The 16,530-nt window shown below is 47.5% G+C and overlaps 2 protein-coding genes across 2 annotated transcripts in view; one reads left to right on the forward strand and one right to left on the reverse strand.

Annotated features, from left to right (window-relative positions):
- The window catches only part of PLA2G6 (phospholipase A2 group VI), a 51,183-nt gene extending 48,677 nt beyond the window's left edge, over positions 1 to 2,506 (reverse strand). Inside the window, exon 1 of the mRNA XM_023527462.1 lies at positions 2,347 to 2,506. Coding sequence (XP_023383230.1) covers positions 2,347 to 2,439 — 93 coding nt within the window. The 5' untranslated portion in view covers positions 2,440 to 2,506. The remainder of the gene's footprint in view (positions 1 to 2,346) is intronic.
- A 13,765-nt stretch (positions 2,507 to 16,271) lies between these two features.
- The window catches only part of MAFF (MAF bZIP transcription factor F), an 11,118-nt gene continuing 10,859 nt past the window's right edge, over positions 16,272 to 16,530 (forward strand). Inside the window, exon 1 of the mRNA XM_011354379.2 lies at positions 16,272 to 16,501. The gene's annotated coding sequence lies outside the window, so the exon portion shown is untranslated. The remainder of the gene's footprint in view (positions 16,502 to 16,530) is intronic.

The following is a 16,530-nucleotide window of genomic DNA, read 5'->3' on the forward strand; positions in this document are numbered from 1 at the left end:
CGCACAGGCCAACCGGGAAAGCAGCAAGTGTAAAGAGCGCATGGTTGTACTTCCTTCGCCTTTCTGTCGTCCTCCTCCTGTCCCCACCACCTCTGACCGCAGAACCCAGGTGTTTTTCCAGCACAGCTGTAGGGGGAGGACGCTGGGCTGGGGCACGGGCTGACATTCCTAACCTGAACTTGGAAGGTCCCTTCCAACCGACTCCTTCCCTGCACAACCCATCACCTCGCTTCCTCTCACGTCTCGCAGCTGCTCACCCTTGGACCGTCCCACGGTGTCACCATTTGCTTTCACCTACTGACAACTGTTCTTTATTGCTCCTTAGCTGAGCACCTAGGTGACGCCAGAGCCATCAGTCGGGGACCATACGCTCCTGGGCACCGAGGGCTGCTTGAAGCAGTTCTCCACAATGCCACAGTGTAAGATGCAAACCTGAGAGCTTTTGTGGTGATGGTAATGGTGACAGTTCTCTACCCCATACAACTTCTAAGTGTCAAGTGTGTCTCTCCTATAGTGAGGCTGGATATTTCTGGCCTGTTCCCCTTAGTTTTGCTCCCCCATCCCCTGTCAAAGGCCCAGCTTGCCTGCTCGGTTTCTTCAGGGGAGAATTCCAGTGGCTGCCAGGTGTGAGGTGCCCCTGGAAGAGCTGTAAGGCAGGACGGACAAGCAATATTATCTTCATTTCAGAGATAAAGAAATTGAGGCCCAGAGAGGCCTTACGCTGTGAGCGTTCAAAGTGCAGTTTAAAAGGGATGTGATGATGTCCACCAATAAAGAAAATAAACAAATTTAAAAAACCCTTACTGGGATCAGAGGACAACTGGGACCAACAGGTAGAATCCTGGGTGAGTTCCCCGGAAACAGCTAGCTGGGATCATGAAATGAGAAGTCACAGGGGGACCCAAGCTGTTTCAGCTTTGAAAAGTGCAGAGTCAGGTGAACACACAATGCCTTACTGTTAAATTGTACACCTGAAACTTACTGGGTTTCGTTAGCCAATGTCACCATAATTAAAAAAAAAAGAGAGAGAGAGAGAAACAAAGAAAAGTGCAGTCTCTTGAGGGGAAGAGTCAGAGAAGGATGGCTGGAGGAGGTGACTTGAAGTGGGGATGAGGTAGAGCCTTTCGCAGTAGACAGAACTGACGAAAATGTATGGGAAGGCATGGGGACAGGAGCGCGTGTGACCCATCTGGGAACAATAAGCATTTTCATTGGGACTGGCCAGCACAGAGTGGGGGCTATGGTTACTGCTGCAGTCACTGTGAATACCGGTCACCGTGGAGCCATTTATTTGGCATCTGCTATGCCAGCCTTGCTCATAGCCACCCTTTGAAGTGGGTTCTTTATTCCTAGTTTCCAGAGGAGATAAGTTCAAGGAGGACAGTAGAGGAAGGCACATGGGTCAGTTATAGGGGTGGTTAGTCCCCAGATATCTGGTTCTCTTCAGCCGTGAATTCCCTGCAGGACCCTGGCAGGTCTCAGACAAGAGATAAGAGAGGAAGAACAAAGCCACCAAGCCCTGGGCCCGTCCTCTCTCCTCCTACTCTGGATGGTTATGTGTGAAAACTGCTCTTCCAGAGTAAAAGAGGACACTTCCTGGCCTATCCTACCTGGAATGCCCTCCCCCCGTTCCGGCTAGAGCCTCTGATTCGCCTTCAAGGCCCAGCTGCCCCCTCTGATGGCTCAGAGCACTGGATCTGCCCCTCCCGTGACTCACACTACAGCCCTTTTCATATGTACACACGAGAGCCAGGTTCACCCTATACATCTTATACCCTCTCTGTACAAATCGAACGCCCTGCTTCCACCTGTCCAGTGGCTCCCCATCACCTTCCAGAGAAAGGATGCGAGCTGCCATGTGAGCTGGCCCAGTATACCCCTCCAGCCCGCCACCTCCAGCCATGCCGCACCACTGACACCTCCTGGACTGCTGCGCACTTGAGCCTCAGTGTCCCTACACGCATGCCACCCCCTTCTCGCCTCCACTGTCCTCTTGGTCCCGTCCTCCTTATCTCAGAGGACGCTCTCGATAAACCTCCACTGCAGCACTTACCCTGTGATGACGAGGATGTATCAGTGGGTTTGGGCTGCCTGCCTCCCCCACCTTTTATTTGTTTATCCAAGCACCTAGCATGCTGTCCTTGACTCATAGTGGGTATTTAATAAATGTTTGAATGAGAACAAATAAATGAACCAACTGGAAGTCTGTGGAGCCAGCACCTCTGAGGCATCCCCATCCTCCTCTCTAACGCCCCTGTGGGGGTGCCAGACCACACACCCTATTCCCCACCCACTCTGAGCTGCCCCCGCTCATCACCACAATGGAAAGGCTCAGGGGGTGCTCACCCCTACGTGAGGAAAATCTTTATCAGGCACTTGCTGGGCTCCAGGAGTGGCACTGAGCTTTAATCTGGAATGTTCAGCTTTATATACCACCATGGCGCTTGAAGCTGAGCTTATTCATACTCCAAACAGGAAAACTCTTCAAGCCTCTGCTTCCTTCTTGAAAAAGCCTAGCCAGAGGGGCAGGACGGCTGCCTGGGAGGTGCGTAACAGGATCCACAGGCAGCCGGGCCAGGAAGCTGACCTCACAGCACTGGCCACGTGGGGATTCTGGGAGCACACGCAGAGCAGCTCGTGCTGGAAATCAGGCCTCATGAGCCCTGGCTGCTTAGGACAGGATGTCCCATGCTTGGAACAATGGGCACAGGACAGCGACACATGCCTGTGCAGCCAAAGTCTCCCCCCAAGTCCAGTGCCCTGGCAGGACAGGCTGAGAACACAGGGCCTGATCAGAGCGCTGAGCCTGTGCTGACCACACGGACTTCCTTCCTGAGCCTCTCAGCATGTGAGCGCACCTCCGCACGCAGTCCTGCATCTTCTCACAAGGCCACCAGGCTTTACAATTGGCAGAGGGTTTTCATATTAGCTGCCCTGAAGCTCACAAATGCCCATCAAAAAAGGAAGGTGCGTTGTGAGGAATATGGGGAAACTGAGGCTGTGCGAGAGGAAAGGGCAGGTGTTGCTTGGCTGCTGGACTCAAGTTTTCTTCCCCAGACTCCTGAACCGCACTAGGCAGAGGGCCTGCACATAGCAGGCACTTAATTAGTGCATGAGTAAAGACCGAACAGAAGTAGGGGTCAAGTCGAATGTCATTTCCGCCTTCCATCGGGACCTCCAGGGTTGCCCTCAAAACAAAATGTTGCTCTAAATGTTCACTCTGACCCAGCTCGTCCCTAACTTTCCTAGGCGGGTGAGGAATGAGGTAGAGCTCGTTCCGCCACCCCGCGACCCAACAACACTGCTACATTCATCCAACATCCCCTGAGCACCAGGCACCTCCCAAAGTCTTTGAGGTAATTATCATATTCAGTCCTCAAGACACTCATAAGAGAAGGTATACTTCTCTCATATTACACCCAGGAAACTGAGGCACAAGAGGTTATGTAACTTCCCAGATCTGAACCCAATTAGTTGGAATCCAGAGCACCAGCTCGTCATCCTCAGACTGGCTTCAGGAGAAAGTCTGAATGGAGAGTGGCTGATGAGGCTTGATTTTCAGTCTCCCGTCCTCCAGAAGGTAAAGCCCTCATCTAAAACTGCAGCCTTTCATATGAAGCAGAGCAAACTGGTCTTTCAAAAAAGAACAAGGTATCTCTTTCATTCACTCTGCTCAGCTGAAAGCAAACTTCCCCTGAAGTGTTGCTGGAGTTCCCAAGGACAGGAGACACTGATAACTTTGGGTTGGTGGCATGGTACAGGTGGTCCATTTTATGGTTCACTCTATAAATACTTATCGAGGACCTACTCTATGTAAGGCATTGTTCTAACTGCCGAGAACACATTGGTGAACAAAACAGACAAAAATCTCTGCCCTCCTAAAATCTGTATTTTAGAGAGGGCTATAAATAATAAAGAAGATAAATGAGCAAAATATATACATAGGTTTTAGATAATGATTAGTTGCTAAGAAGAAAAATAAACCAGAAAAGGAAGATAGAAAGTGTCCAGATAGAGACTGAAATTTTAGATAGGATGAACAGGGAAGTCCTCATCAAGAACTTGACCTTGAATAAAGACTTAAAGGAAATGAAGGCAAAAGTCCTATAGCTATGTAGGTGAAGAGTTTTCCAGGCAGCGGGGAGAGCAAGTGCAAAGGCCCTGGGGCTGGAGCATGCCTGGTAAGTTCTAGGAACAGCAAGGAAGCTGTTCCGTGAAGTCAGAGAGATAACGAGGCCAGGAAGGCACAGTGAGAGAAGCCACTGCAGGGCTTGGAGCAAAGGGAGTGACATTTTAACAGATCACTCTGGCTGGTTGTGGAGTATACAGGCATCCAGGATAATCTCACGGCTTTGGCCTGAATGACTGAAAGCATACTGCCATTCCTAAAGATGGGAAAGTCAGTGGGAAGGAGGGTGGGGAAAGAATGAAGTGGATATCAAGAGCTTAATTCTAAGAACTTTACGTTTGAACTGCCTAAGTTTCAGGTGTTAAGTGGACTAGACATGTGAGTCTATCATTAAGAGAAAAGGTCTGGACTGGATGGGACTGGAGATATAAATTTGAGAGTTGTCAGGATAGAGATGGTGCTTAAGGCTATGAGACTGGATGAGATCACCAAAAAAAAAAAAAAAAGAAAGAAAGAAAGAAAAGGATGGACAGAAAAAAAGAAGTTGTTTAAGGCATGGACCTGTTAAAATGTTCTCCTAGGCACCACCCTCTACAAAGTGAAGCTGGCAACACAGGCATCTTCTTCACTACAGCTCACACACACACACACACACACACACACACACACACACACACACTTAAATTCCTCCTTTATTACTGACGTCATTCTGCTGAGTGAGAAGGAAATTCCCTTTTAGGGATACTGTCATTGAACAAGAAAGTAACCAACAGAAGGGAGAAGCACTAAGACAACAGTAGTGACCTTTACACAGCAGGACAATCATACAGGCTCTAGTGTTATAAAGTGCTGTATTCAGATTCCAGCTCCAACCTGCATAAATTGTTGTGACCTCAGGCAACTCACTTGCCCTTTCTTCCTTATGTTAAATGGCAATAACATTGGCTACATCAAAGATAGTTTAGAACACAGTAAATAGTCCATTAATTTCTGTTAAATAAATGAGAATGAATAGTAAGGATAACATATAAGAGAAGCTGATTCATAGTGAATGATCAATAAATACTGTCAAATGCTAAGTGAAAGACAATGTACGTTCTACTTGTCTTTCTCTCCTTGTTTTGTTCATTCTATCTCTTTCCTTTTCCTGCCTATGACACAATAGCAAAACCATGCATTTGTACAGGATCATACTGGTTACAAAGCTTTGCCTTCTACATTATCTCAAAATTTGAACCTCACAGCAGCCTTATGAGGGCAGGAAATAGGAACCCATCACAGATGAGGAAACTGAGACTTGGGTGGAAAATAGCCTCTGAACTCCAGGAACATTTTGAGGCAGAGACAGTAATAAAAACACTGCATTCAGCCCAAGGGTGGAGCATCTGTGTTGCCAAACCAAACCTGCCTAACATCCTGTTGGGCGGGCAAGAGGCAGGTGAGGGAAAGACACAGAAGCTTAGGGGAAGGGAAGGTATTTGTTTGGTAGTCCATTAAAAAAATGGGCACAGATCCCTGAGCCCTGTGCCCTCCCTGTCCCACACCCACAGGCCTGCCCATCCTGGTCACATGGTCACATGGGTGACACGCATACCGCCACCAGCTTCCAGGTCATCCGTGGGAGCAGGAGGTGAACAGAGGATTGGGGCGTTGGGAGACTCTGGGGTGAGGAAGCTATGGGGAAAGAGGAAGTAGGAGAGTAGGCACGGATGAAATCTGGAAGTACATGAGACAAGAATCAGGGAATTAGAAAAGGGGAAGAGTAAAATGGAGAACAAGGGAGACAAATGGAGATGAAGTGGGGATCAAACGGGAATACACAGAGGCAGAAAAATTGAGATCACTTAGAAAAAAACAGGAAGGAAGCTGGGGACAATCAGTGGGGCCAGAGTGAAAGTTGGGGTCACTGAGGGACACTGAGAGATGGGGGAAGAGAGAGAGGAGTTGATTCATGAAGTTAAGGATAGAGGGGGGAGACAGACAGGGGAGACTGGGGTACTGACGGGGGGCTCTGGGTCGAAGCTGGGGTCACGAGTGGGGCACGGGATGGGAGTTGGGGACGCTGGGGAGGTCAAAGGGCGGAACATGGGATTACTCAGGAATCACACAAGGGTCAATGTACGACATGCCTCAGAATCAGGGAACACGGGGTAGGTGCGAAGAAGGGATCAGGTGAAGATCATGAAGTCTGGGGCGCGGAGGCAGTTTGGGGAGGGCCCCCCCAGGCCCCGCCTCCCCTGCGTCGTCACTCACCTCGGCTTACTCAGCACTTCTACCTCCTTCTACTTCCGCAAACAAACGAGCCCCGGACCTCTTGACGGCCCGGTCGCCGCTCTCCGCCAATCACCGAAGGCCGTGCCTACCTGCGGCCCCGCCCCCGCGCCGCGATCGCTGCGCGCGCGGAAGGCGGGGGCGGGGCTCTGCCACCTTTTATAACCGCCCAATGGCAGGGGCTCCGATCGCCGAGCGAGGCCGGGCTGTGGGATGCAGCCAATCTTCGCCGGCGGAGCGCGGCCCTGTCTGTGCGAGGCGGAAGGACCACGTGACGGCTTTCGGCAGACATGTTGATGAGAGGCAGAACTCTTACCCTTTTCCCCTTTCTGCCTCTTTAAAAGATGATAGGTCTGAAGTCTGAACCTACTGTTAATGATGGCTTATAAAGATAAAACTAAAACCAACAAAGACAGAAGACATAACAGGGAGGAGCTTGCTTTGATTTTGCCAGGTACCCCCTAAGCTAGGGTTGCCAGATTTAGAAAATAAAAACAGAGATGCCCAGTTAAATTCTGCCCATTTAAAATTGAATTTCAGTTGAACAATCAATAATTTTTTTAGTTTAAGTAAAAAATACTAAGTATAGTTATGCTAAAAAAAAAAATTACTCATCGTTATCAGGCAGCCCTACCCCAAGCCAATCTCAGGAACTAGCTTAGCACTTTTTGTAGAAACTTAGGCAAATAACTTGGTCTCTGAACTTGTCTGAGAAGTGAGCACAGTAAAACCTCACAGGGTTGTTATGACGGCAACGATAAAATAGTTCCTGTTCCTACACATAGTGGGATTTCAATAAATGGTGGTGGTTATGATTAGTAATACTGAGAATGAGGTAGGCTGGAAAGAAGGGAGGGTTTCCGCTTCTGATTGAGCAGATCATGTTCCCTCTCCAGCTGACCCGGCTTGGTCGAACAACTCTTATTCCCTAATGATCCCCCAACCCTAGGTCTGGATGGATTCTTGAAACTGCGCTCTGTCCACGTGAGAAGTGTATTAGGGCCCAGACTGGGGACAGTCAGTGCAACTGGAGCAAGAATTAGTTAAGAATCTAGACAGGTTAATAGAATAACCATAGTAACTAATGTTCGTACAGAGCTTTACCAGTTACAAAGTAACTGGACTTCACATCCATCATTGGGTTGAGTTACTCTTGTCAGCATTTTGCAGATGTTGACATTAGAAACATCCAAACCTTTAGACAAAATTTTAAGTGTTCGTTTGAACCAAGCTGATGACATATGCTGGAGAGCAAGACATCAAATACTCTCAAGAATAACAGTTTTGCAGTTTCTTTTATGCATTTGATATTAAGGAGGGACCCTAAGAAAGATTCGAGAAAGTAAGGTGGGGATTCAATTACAGAATAGTTAAGATTATGTGCTCTCTTGAGGATTAATACTTCCTTCTAAGGGTTTTACTTCTGATATTTCAAAGGTGTGTTACCTAGATGCACAAGAACAATAGACAGGGCTGGCTTAAAACCTTTCACCAGAGAAGTTATAGGCCCGGAGCATGATGACCCACCATGACCTGCCCATTTAGAAATTTGTGCTCTGATCACCCTATGAGGTTACTTTTTATGAAACCCTGTTTTTTCATCCACATAGATGAGGAAACTATCTCCTTAAACTAATTAAAATTTTGCGCAAGAGTTTCAGCTTGGAGTGGAGAGAATGGGTTAAAGATTTAGAATTCTCAATGAAAATATCTTGCCTACACACCCATAATAAGTGAAGTCAGGGCAATGGTTATCAGGGAGCTCGAAAGAGGCCAGGCATTCCACCCACTACTGAGCAATCAGACATGAGACACTGTGTAGGTTCAACAGGGTGAGTCCCATTTTCCAGCAAACACCCACCTTCGTGTTCAAGGTGTGTCTACAAGACAAGTTTGTCAATACAGATACACAAGTGAATCTGAATGCAGAGAAGGCCAAGGGAGGCTGGATCAATTGTTAGACACACTCAAAGATCCTTGGAAGAAATTAATTAAATAGAATTTCAGGGCCTAATGAAGTTGAGTGCTCCTCCTTTGGGTAAATCTGGTGAAAACTGTTAAATGAGTAGATAAAACAAGAGACGAAGTATAGTGGGTTACTAGGTAGCATTGAACGAGCAAGCAATGGAAAGGGAGAGGCAAGTAAGCACATGGGAATACATTCTGTTGGGTTTCTATTGGATTTTGCATTGGAGCAATTCAAATCAAAGAGTTTCTCTTGAGGGGCTGTGCTGGGACTTGCAGCTCCAGACACGCTGGAGCAAGGTATCTATCTGCCTTCTAGGAGCCCAGGATCCAGAGGTTCAGACTAGACCAAGTCCCTTTCCTCAAAAAGTTACATGGAAATTTAACTAATATGCTAACTGAAATTTTACACTTTTTCCTTGTTTGATCATCATAACCCTGAGAAGTAGTACTATTATCCCCACTTTGTAGATGAAGAAACTGAGGTTGTGCAAGAGGAAATGATCCCCAGAATCACAACGCAGAACCAGAACCAAGACCCATCTTGTCTTTTCTTTCCCTAAATTAGAAAGTTTGGCAATGTTCTTGGTGCCGATGAAACCACAGCGAATGAAATAGATAAAAGTCCCCACTGTCATGTAACTCACAGTCTAGTGGGGACGATAGATGATAAACGAGGGAGAGAAGTCAAACTTAGAGTATGTTTTGCTAAGTCTGAGGGCAACACAGAGTCTGGGAGATCGGTAAGGAGGCTATTGCAGAAATCCAAGCGAGAGACCATGGTATGACCATCACGTCATTTAATCATTATGACTGTAGAATCATTACCGACAGGGTTTGTATTACAATAAAATGTGTAAGGTATGGAGGGCATTGCCTGAAGGGATTGTTGAACTCTGTCCTGTAGGAAGCTTTCGGAGATGACTCTTGAGCAGGGGTGGGCAAACTATCCCACCTGCCACCTGTTCCTGTAAACAAAATTTTATTGGAACATAGCCACACCATTTGTCGACATATGTCTTCACTTTCCACAATGACAGAGTTGAGAAACTGTGACAGAAGCCATATGGTCCACAAAGCCTGAAAAATTTCTATCTGGCCCTTTACAGAAAAAAATTTACCGACTCCTACCCCTGTTCCTAAGTTGGGTTTCATAGGTAGAATAGGAGTTTGCCAGCTAGATTAGGAAAGTAAGAACATTCCAGGTGGAAAGAACCATATGGAAAAGGTCAACATCATGAGATTGTGTAGATTGGGGAAATGCAAAAAGTCGAGCATTGCTAGAACCCGGCATGTGAGCAGGTGAGCAGGCAGGTGAGCTGCAGAGGCCAAACACGAAGGGTCTCAGGTGCCAGACTGAGGATGATAACCTTGCCCTGCAGGTAGTGGGAGTCCCAGACATGTTAAAATCAGAAAGCAATGTGGAAAAAATCCCTCTGCTGCTGTGGGAGAGGTCCCTGAAGGGCACAGAGTTCACGAGGCACCTGGGTACTCATTACACTAATTATGTAGCTTCTGACTTGATGAGGGGCCATTGGGTCTTGTGCCCTCCTCAGGAAGGAAATGAGTGCAGGTGACCTTGGGCTGTGAGGCAGCAGCCACATGTTCCCATCCCAAGGGAGAAAGCCAGCCCTGACCAGTAAAGGCAGGATTTCCCCAGCTCAGGAGCTCACAGGACAGACTGGCCTGAGGAGAGGTTGGTGCTCAGGGCCAGGGGGCCAGGTAGCTTTGCTAGAAACTGGCCTGAACCTGGGTCCTGAAGGATGGTGCGGGTTTGGAAAGGCCAAGGGGAGAGCATTTTGGGGACGTGTGCCAGTGAACCCGCAGAGTCTGGCTTCTCAGGATGAGAGTCCACTGAGGGGTTTGTGGGGGTCAGAGTGTGCAAGGCCTTCACCCCTTTCTTCTTTCTCCTGGGCTTCCCATCCTCACTGCAATTTCTTCAGCCAGTAATTGTGAAGTACCCACTATGTGTATGGCCTCACTCTTGGTGGTATGGGGACACGAAAGAGATCTCTATTCCTGTCCTTAGAGTTCACAGTTTTATACAAACTTGCTTCAAATATCCAGACAATTGTTTATCGTTTAAAAGCCCTGGTATATAAGCCAAATACAATTTTCCTGAGGAAATCATGAAATTACAGTAGATCACGTTCCTCTGTCTTACGGGATAGACTAGGGAATGCTGTAGTAACAATCAACCTACAATCTCGTTGGCTTAATACAAGTAACTGTCTTGGTTCACACTATCTGTCCAATGTAGGAAGGGGTAGGGGTCTGTTTACCAAAGTCACTCAGGACCCCAGGCTGAGGGGGCTTTTCCTCAACATCAGCTTCCATGATCATCGTGGCAGGAGATCAGCACATTGTGAATCAGGCCCCAGCTCTTAAAGGTACTGCTCAGAGGTAACACGTGACTTCTGCTCACATTTCACTGGCCGGAGCGTGCCACATGGCCATACCCAAATTCAAGGGAGATGGGAAATGCAGTCCTACCATGTGGCCAGAAGGAAAGGAACCAGAATAGTTGTGAATGTCCTAAATGACTTCTACAGTGATTGACCAGGCAAAAATGTGTTATTCATGATGACAGAAACCTCTGTGCTTAATCAACTGCAAATCATATGCCCAGTCTTCAGCATAAAGTTTTCCAAAATGTATATATATTAATTTAATATGGCAACACAATCATATTTTTAGAGACTCCCAGAAGAGGGAACTAAGTGGGTCAAGGTTCTATGGGATCAAGAAGAAAGGGATTAGAATGAATCAGGACTCTCTTGATTGTAAGCGACAGAAACTCAACTCAAATTAACATAAGTGATGGGAAAGTAATCAGAGAATCTCCCAGAATTCAAGGAAAAGATGACCAGCTAAATGCTAGAGGGGCCTCAGATTGAACCAGACCCTCCATGGCCTCTGCCTTTCAGCACATCCACCTCATTCTCTTCTCTGGCTCCTTCTGCCCAGGAATGAGGAATGCAGCTCCCACGCTACCCACAGCTTTCACTGTCAGAAATGGACTGGCCTTCTTCCCTTAGTTCCTGGAAAGGACTCTAATTGGGCCAACTTGGATTGCTTTCCCTGAGCCAATCAGCTCTGGCCAGGAGTTAGGAGCTATGACTGACTCCTGGCACAATCAGCTCTGACAGACCCCGCTATAGCTGGGCAGAGGCAGAGTTAACAAAAGGGAGAGACATTGTCCCTGAATCAGACCGGCCTGAGTTCAAGTCCTGCCCTGCCAGGACCTAGCTGTGTGATATTGGGCAAATTCCTCACCTCTCGGACTCGCGATATCCTCCCCTGCATATGGCGATGATAATATCTAACTCCTAAGACAGTGGGAGAGCCTTTAAGGGTCGTTGATACACCACACCCAGCAAGCAGGCATGCTCCCTGGGCAGTTGGTGAACCCATAAATTGTTCTGTTTCCTAAGCTTTACAATGGGGCTGATCATATGTGTGCACCACCACTCAGCGGGGAAGGCTTCGTGAGAAAGGTGAATTATAAAGGCACTGAAATGTGATGAAAGGACAAATCTTTTTATTTTTATTTTTTTAATGGTTTGTTTATTTAGCAGTGGGAGAAAAGAGCCAGGAAAATATATACCACGCAAATAGGTCTTAGGCCCTTCGCACAGTGCCTGGCACATGGGAAGCATCCCATAAACACAATAATAGTAATAAGCAGTAATAAGCAACTGGTAGGAGGCATGTGATGGTTGGGAACGCCCAGAACAAGGTAAAGTGCCAGAAGGTGCTGAAAGACGTCCCTTGACATTACTTGCACCTAGCAGATGGATCCACAGGAAATGTAGGACCTGGCCCATCTGACGGAGAGCTGTCCCGCTGAGATGGGCAGGGAAGTCCTGAGGGTCCAGGGATGGGAGCTCATGGAGGCTCAGAAATCAAATCTCAGGGCAGGAAGGACCTCCAGAGAACACCCAATGGAGAAATCTTAAAGCCCTGGTCTCCTCCGCCGCAGCCCAGCTTCTAGCTGTCTCACATGTGGGACGCATTGCAGTCGACTTTCAGTTGAAGAAAGTTTACTGTGGTTTGAAGTTGTTTAAAAACCACTGATCTAATCCTACGTTCTTACTGCTGGTGGGGAAACCAAGGCCGGAGTGAGGAAAGCCCCACATTGGTGCAGCCTAAGCTACAGATTCCAACTTGGGCCAAGCCTGTTGCTGTCACTGAGCACCTGCTATTGGGCAAGACACCTACTGTGGGCCAGGGTACTGCAGGGATGTGCTGGGGTGCTGTCTGGTGTTTAGGACTCCCAAGCAGGTGGACAGAGACCATCTGGACTGTGCTGGCAAAGGGCCACTCCTCCCCAGAAACTGGCAACAATGCCACTCCCCGTGGCAGGAGGTGGGGTCTCTGCAGGGTGAGGTCATCACTGGCTTTGTGTCTCTCACCAGAGAGAAGCGGATTTCTCAGAGGGAGTGTCCCAGGGGACTCCAGACAACTCATCTCTCTCCAGTCCAATATTTATTGATCTTTTATTCATCCTAGGCACTGTGCCAAATGTTTATAAGTGAGAACACGTTAAATTGTTTCACCATCCATAAAGTAGGCATTGTTAATAAGTGCAGTTTACAAAGTAGGAGACTGAGGTGGGGAGAGATTAAGACACTCAGCCGGTGAGGGGTAAGGACAGGATTTGAGCCCACAGGCTAACTTGAGAGCCCTACTTTGGAGGGGGAAAAAAAAACAACTTTTTTATTTTACACAAAAGTTGCAGGAATAATAGAGAATTTCTGTATGTTCTCCCAGATCCCCCAATTGTTAATATTTTTATCATATTTTCCTTATAATCATCTATCCATCCATCATCTATCTATCTGTCTATCTATCTATCTTGTTCTAAAACATTTGAGATTAAATTGAAGACATGATGACCTTTTACCTCTACATACTCTGGTGTGTATTTTCTAAAATCAAGAACATTATCTTACATGACTACCAGCCAATGATCAAAGAAAATTAACATCTATATGACACTGTTATCTAACCCACAAAACTTATTTGGATTTTTCCAATTATCCTATGGCAAAAGGAGACCCTGGATCACACACTGCAGTTAGTCCTCATGTCTCCTTAGACTTCTTTAATCTGGATCAGTTCCCCAGCCTTTGTCTTTCACCATCTTGCCACTTTTTTAAGCCTACAGTCTGGTAACTTTGTAGAACTTCTCTCAATTTTCTTGCGATTAGATTCTTTGTATACATTTTTGGCAGAAATACCAACGGAGGTGATGCTGTGTCCTTCTTAAGGCATCATTTAGGAGAAACATATATCAATTTGTCCAATCACTGGTGATATTAACCTTGATCACTTAGTGATGGTGGTATCTGCCAGGTTTCTCCACTGCAGAGTTACTACCTTTCCATTTGTAAGTAATCATTGTCTGTGGGGAAATACTTTGAAACTATAGAAATATGTTTCTCATCAAACTTTTGTATCCATTGATGATTCTTGTTGGAATCTATTATTACTATGGTGGTTGCCCAATGATCATTTTCTAACTCCATCATTCCTTCCTCTGGAAGGAGGAGCTTTCTTTATTCATTCATTCATTCATGTTAGTGTGGACTCATGGTTTCTTCTTTTATTCAGTAGGTTATAATCCGTCATTACTGTTATTTCTTTTGATGCTCAAATTGTCCTAGATTTGGCCAGTAGGCACCCCCTTCAAGCCAGAGAGCTCTCACTTTCAAATATGACATTGCACCATGTTTCTTGACCTTGACTAAAAAGGGAGTCACATCTTTGGGGAATAGTCCCTGCTGGATGGATACTGAAGTGCTGACCCCCTGATGTGGGCAGCTTGGGAATGGGAGCAAAGGATTTAGGCAGCATGGTGTCCTGGGGTGTTGTGTGGTCCACTGGGGATTAGGTCCACTTTGCCCTTGAGAAGCCCATAGAAAACAGAGGGTAGAGGATACCACAATCCCAATTTCAAAAATCTAGAACTATTGTACTCCAAAAAGTAAAACGATTCTCGTAGATATGTAAATGTAGGTCAAGTGGGCAATTTGGGTGGTTAGATGGTGGGATTGTTTGAGTCCCAGACAAAGCTGCCTCATCATTTGGTCACTAGGGAAGCTAGTGGGCCAATTTACATATGAAACCCAAGGCCTTTGGGAGGTAAGGGATAGATGTCACAATCCCAGGTGGACCAAGGCTCAAGGCAGGGAAAGCATAACAAGGATGCTGAAATCAAATTACTTTATGTCAAGGGAAGGGGGAGCCTTACTGGTGCCCAGGCCTCCACACAAAGACCTCCTAATTGGGGAGGCCCTGTATCCTGGGCAGTAAAATAAGGTAAGTGCTCTGATGTTACCTTCACAGAAGAGATGGCTCTTGAAGTGATAGCAGGCACTTTAGGCAGTGGGACCAGCAAAAACAAAGGAAAGGGAGAATAAATGGCAATATTCCCCCATTTGGCCCCCAAAGCTAGCTCTTCCGGGTAGGGCTCTTGGCACTGAACACATACCTCAGTTTATGCTGGGCCCCACCCAGCTGGGCATAGCCCCAAACATCCAGACCAGGAATCCGTCAGACCCAGATTCAAATTCCAGTTCTTGTGCTTCCTAGCTGCATGACTTTGGAAAGTCACTTTACCTCTCTGCACCTCCACTAATTTGTTTCCTCAACATGTATTTACCAAGGGCTTACTCTGTACGGAGCACTGTCGTAGGCACGGGACAAGCAGTGGAGAACAAGATTAGACAACATTCTAACTTCATGAAACTTACACCTGGTAGGGTAAGACAGACACTAAACAGTAAGCAAATACATAAATAAGATAATACCTATATCTAAATAAGATAATACCCTACGGAGATATTAAGGTTATATAAAAAATTTTAGAGGTGGGGGTTCCATTAGCCAGGGAAGTTAGGAAAAGCCTCTCTGAGGCAGAGACATCTAAACTGATCTAAAAGATGAAAACGAGCCCAGTAGTGAACGAACAAGGAAATAGCAAGTGAAAATGACCTGTGGCAGGAATGAACTGAGTGGGTTTGAGGGACAGTAAGAAGGGCAGTGTGGCTTAAGACTAGTGGATGAGGGCAGAGTGGCAGGAAGTGAGGCTGGAGAGGTAGCTAGAGGTCAGATGGGTTAGGGACCTGTAAAGCAAAGACAGGAGTATTGTTTATATTCTAAATGCGCAGGGAAACTAGAGCCGGTGTTAAGCTTTGAGAAGAACATTGTCTGGTGTGTGAAGAAAACATTTAGAGGCAAAGTAGGAGCTATCAGAAGGCTGCTGCCATTTTCCAGGTAAGATGATGGTGCCTAGACCAGGTGGTAGGACTGGGGGTTGGGAGAAGTGGTCAGGTGCAAAGACAGTGTTAGAGGCAGATACGTGACGCTGGAAGGGAAAAAGAAGGATGGAACAAGACTCCGAGGATTGGGCTTGAACAACTGAGATGGGGAAGAATGGGGGTACGGGTTGCTGCGGCAGGGTTGATAATCAGGAGGTGGATTTCGGCTGTGTAGTATTTTCAGCCCCCATCTGGCACCCATGTGGAGGCTCGCGGTGGAACTCAGAGAAGCCATTTCGCTCTGGAATTACAAATTTGGGACTCGGGCATATAGATGACATTTAAAACCACGGGACTGGATGAGATCATCAAGGAAGAAGGTGTAGGTCGAAAGGAGAAGAGGCCTGGGACTGTCGACTGTAAAATGAGACGAACGACACCTTCACCCACCCGGCTCTCGCGAGGAGTCACGTGAACGCTTCCAGCTCGCGGTCTAACTGGGGGTGAGAACCTCGGGGCGGGGCCTGGGCGTGGGCGGGGCCTGGGCGGGGCGGGGCTGAGGATCCAGAGGCTGCTCCCGGGCCGGGGGGCGGCCAGAGAGGTGACGTCACCGCATGACTGGGTTTTTATGAATGAAAGGAATCCTGTGAGTGAGTAATTCCGGGAAGCTCGCCTTACAACTCCGCGCGGCCCCCCGCGCCGCCCGCCCCACAACAAAACTCTGGCGCGTCGCTCCCGCGAGCCCGGCTCGGAGAGACCCGCGGTCGGGACCGGAGGGGAGACGGACCAGGGCACGGGCCGGGACAGCAGCCCGAACGGCAGCGGGACCCGCGCGTGCCAGGGGCGCCAGGCAAAGCGGGCCGAGAAGCCGGTGAGTACGCGGGTCCGGAACGGGGACGG

This window comes from Pteropus vampyrus, unplaced genomic scaffold, assembly GCF_000151845.1.
Source record: "Pteropus vampyrus isolate Shadow unplaced genomic scaffold, Pvam_2.0 Scaffold16, whole genome shotgun sequence".
Taxonomy (NCBI): domain Eukaryota; kingdom Metazoa; phylum Chordata; class Mammalia; order Chiroptera; family Pteropodidae; genus Pteropus; species Pteropus vampyrus.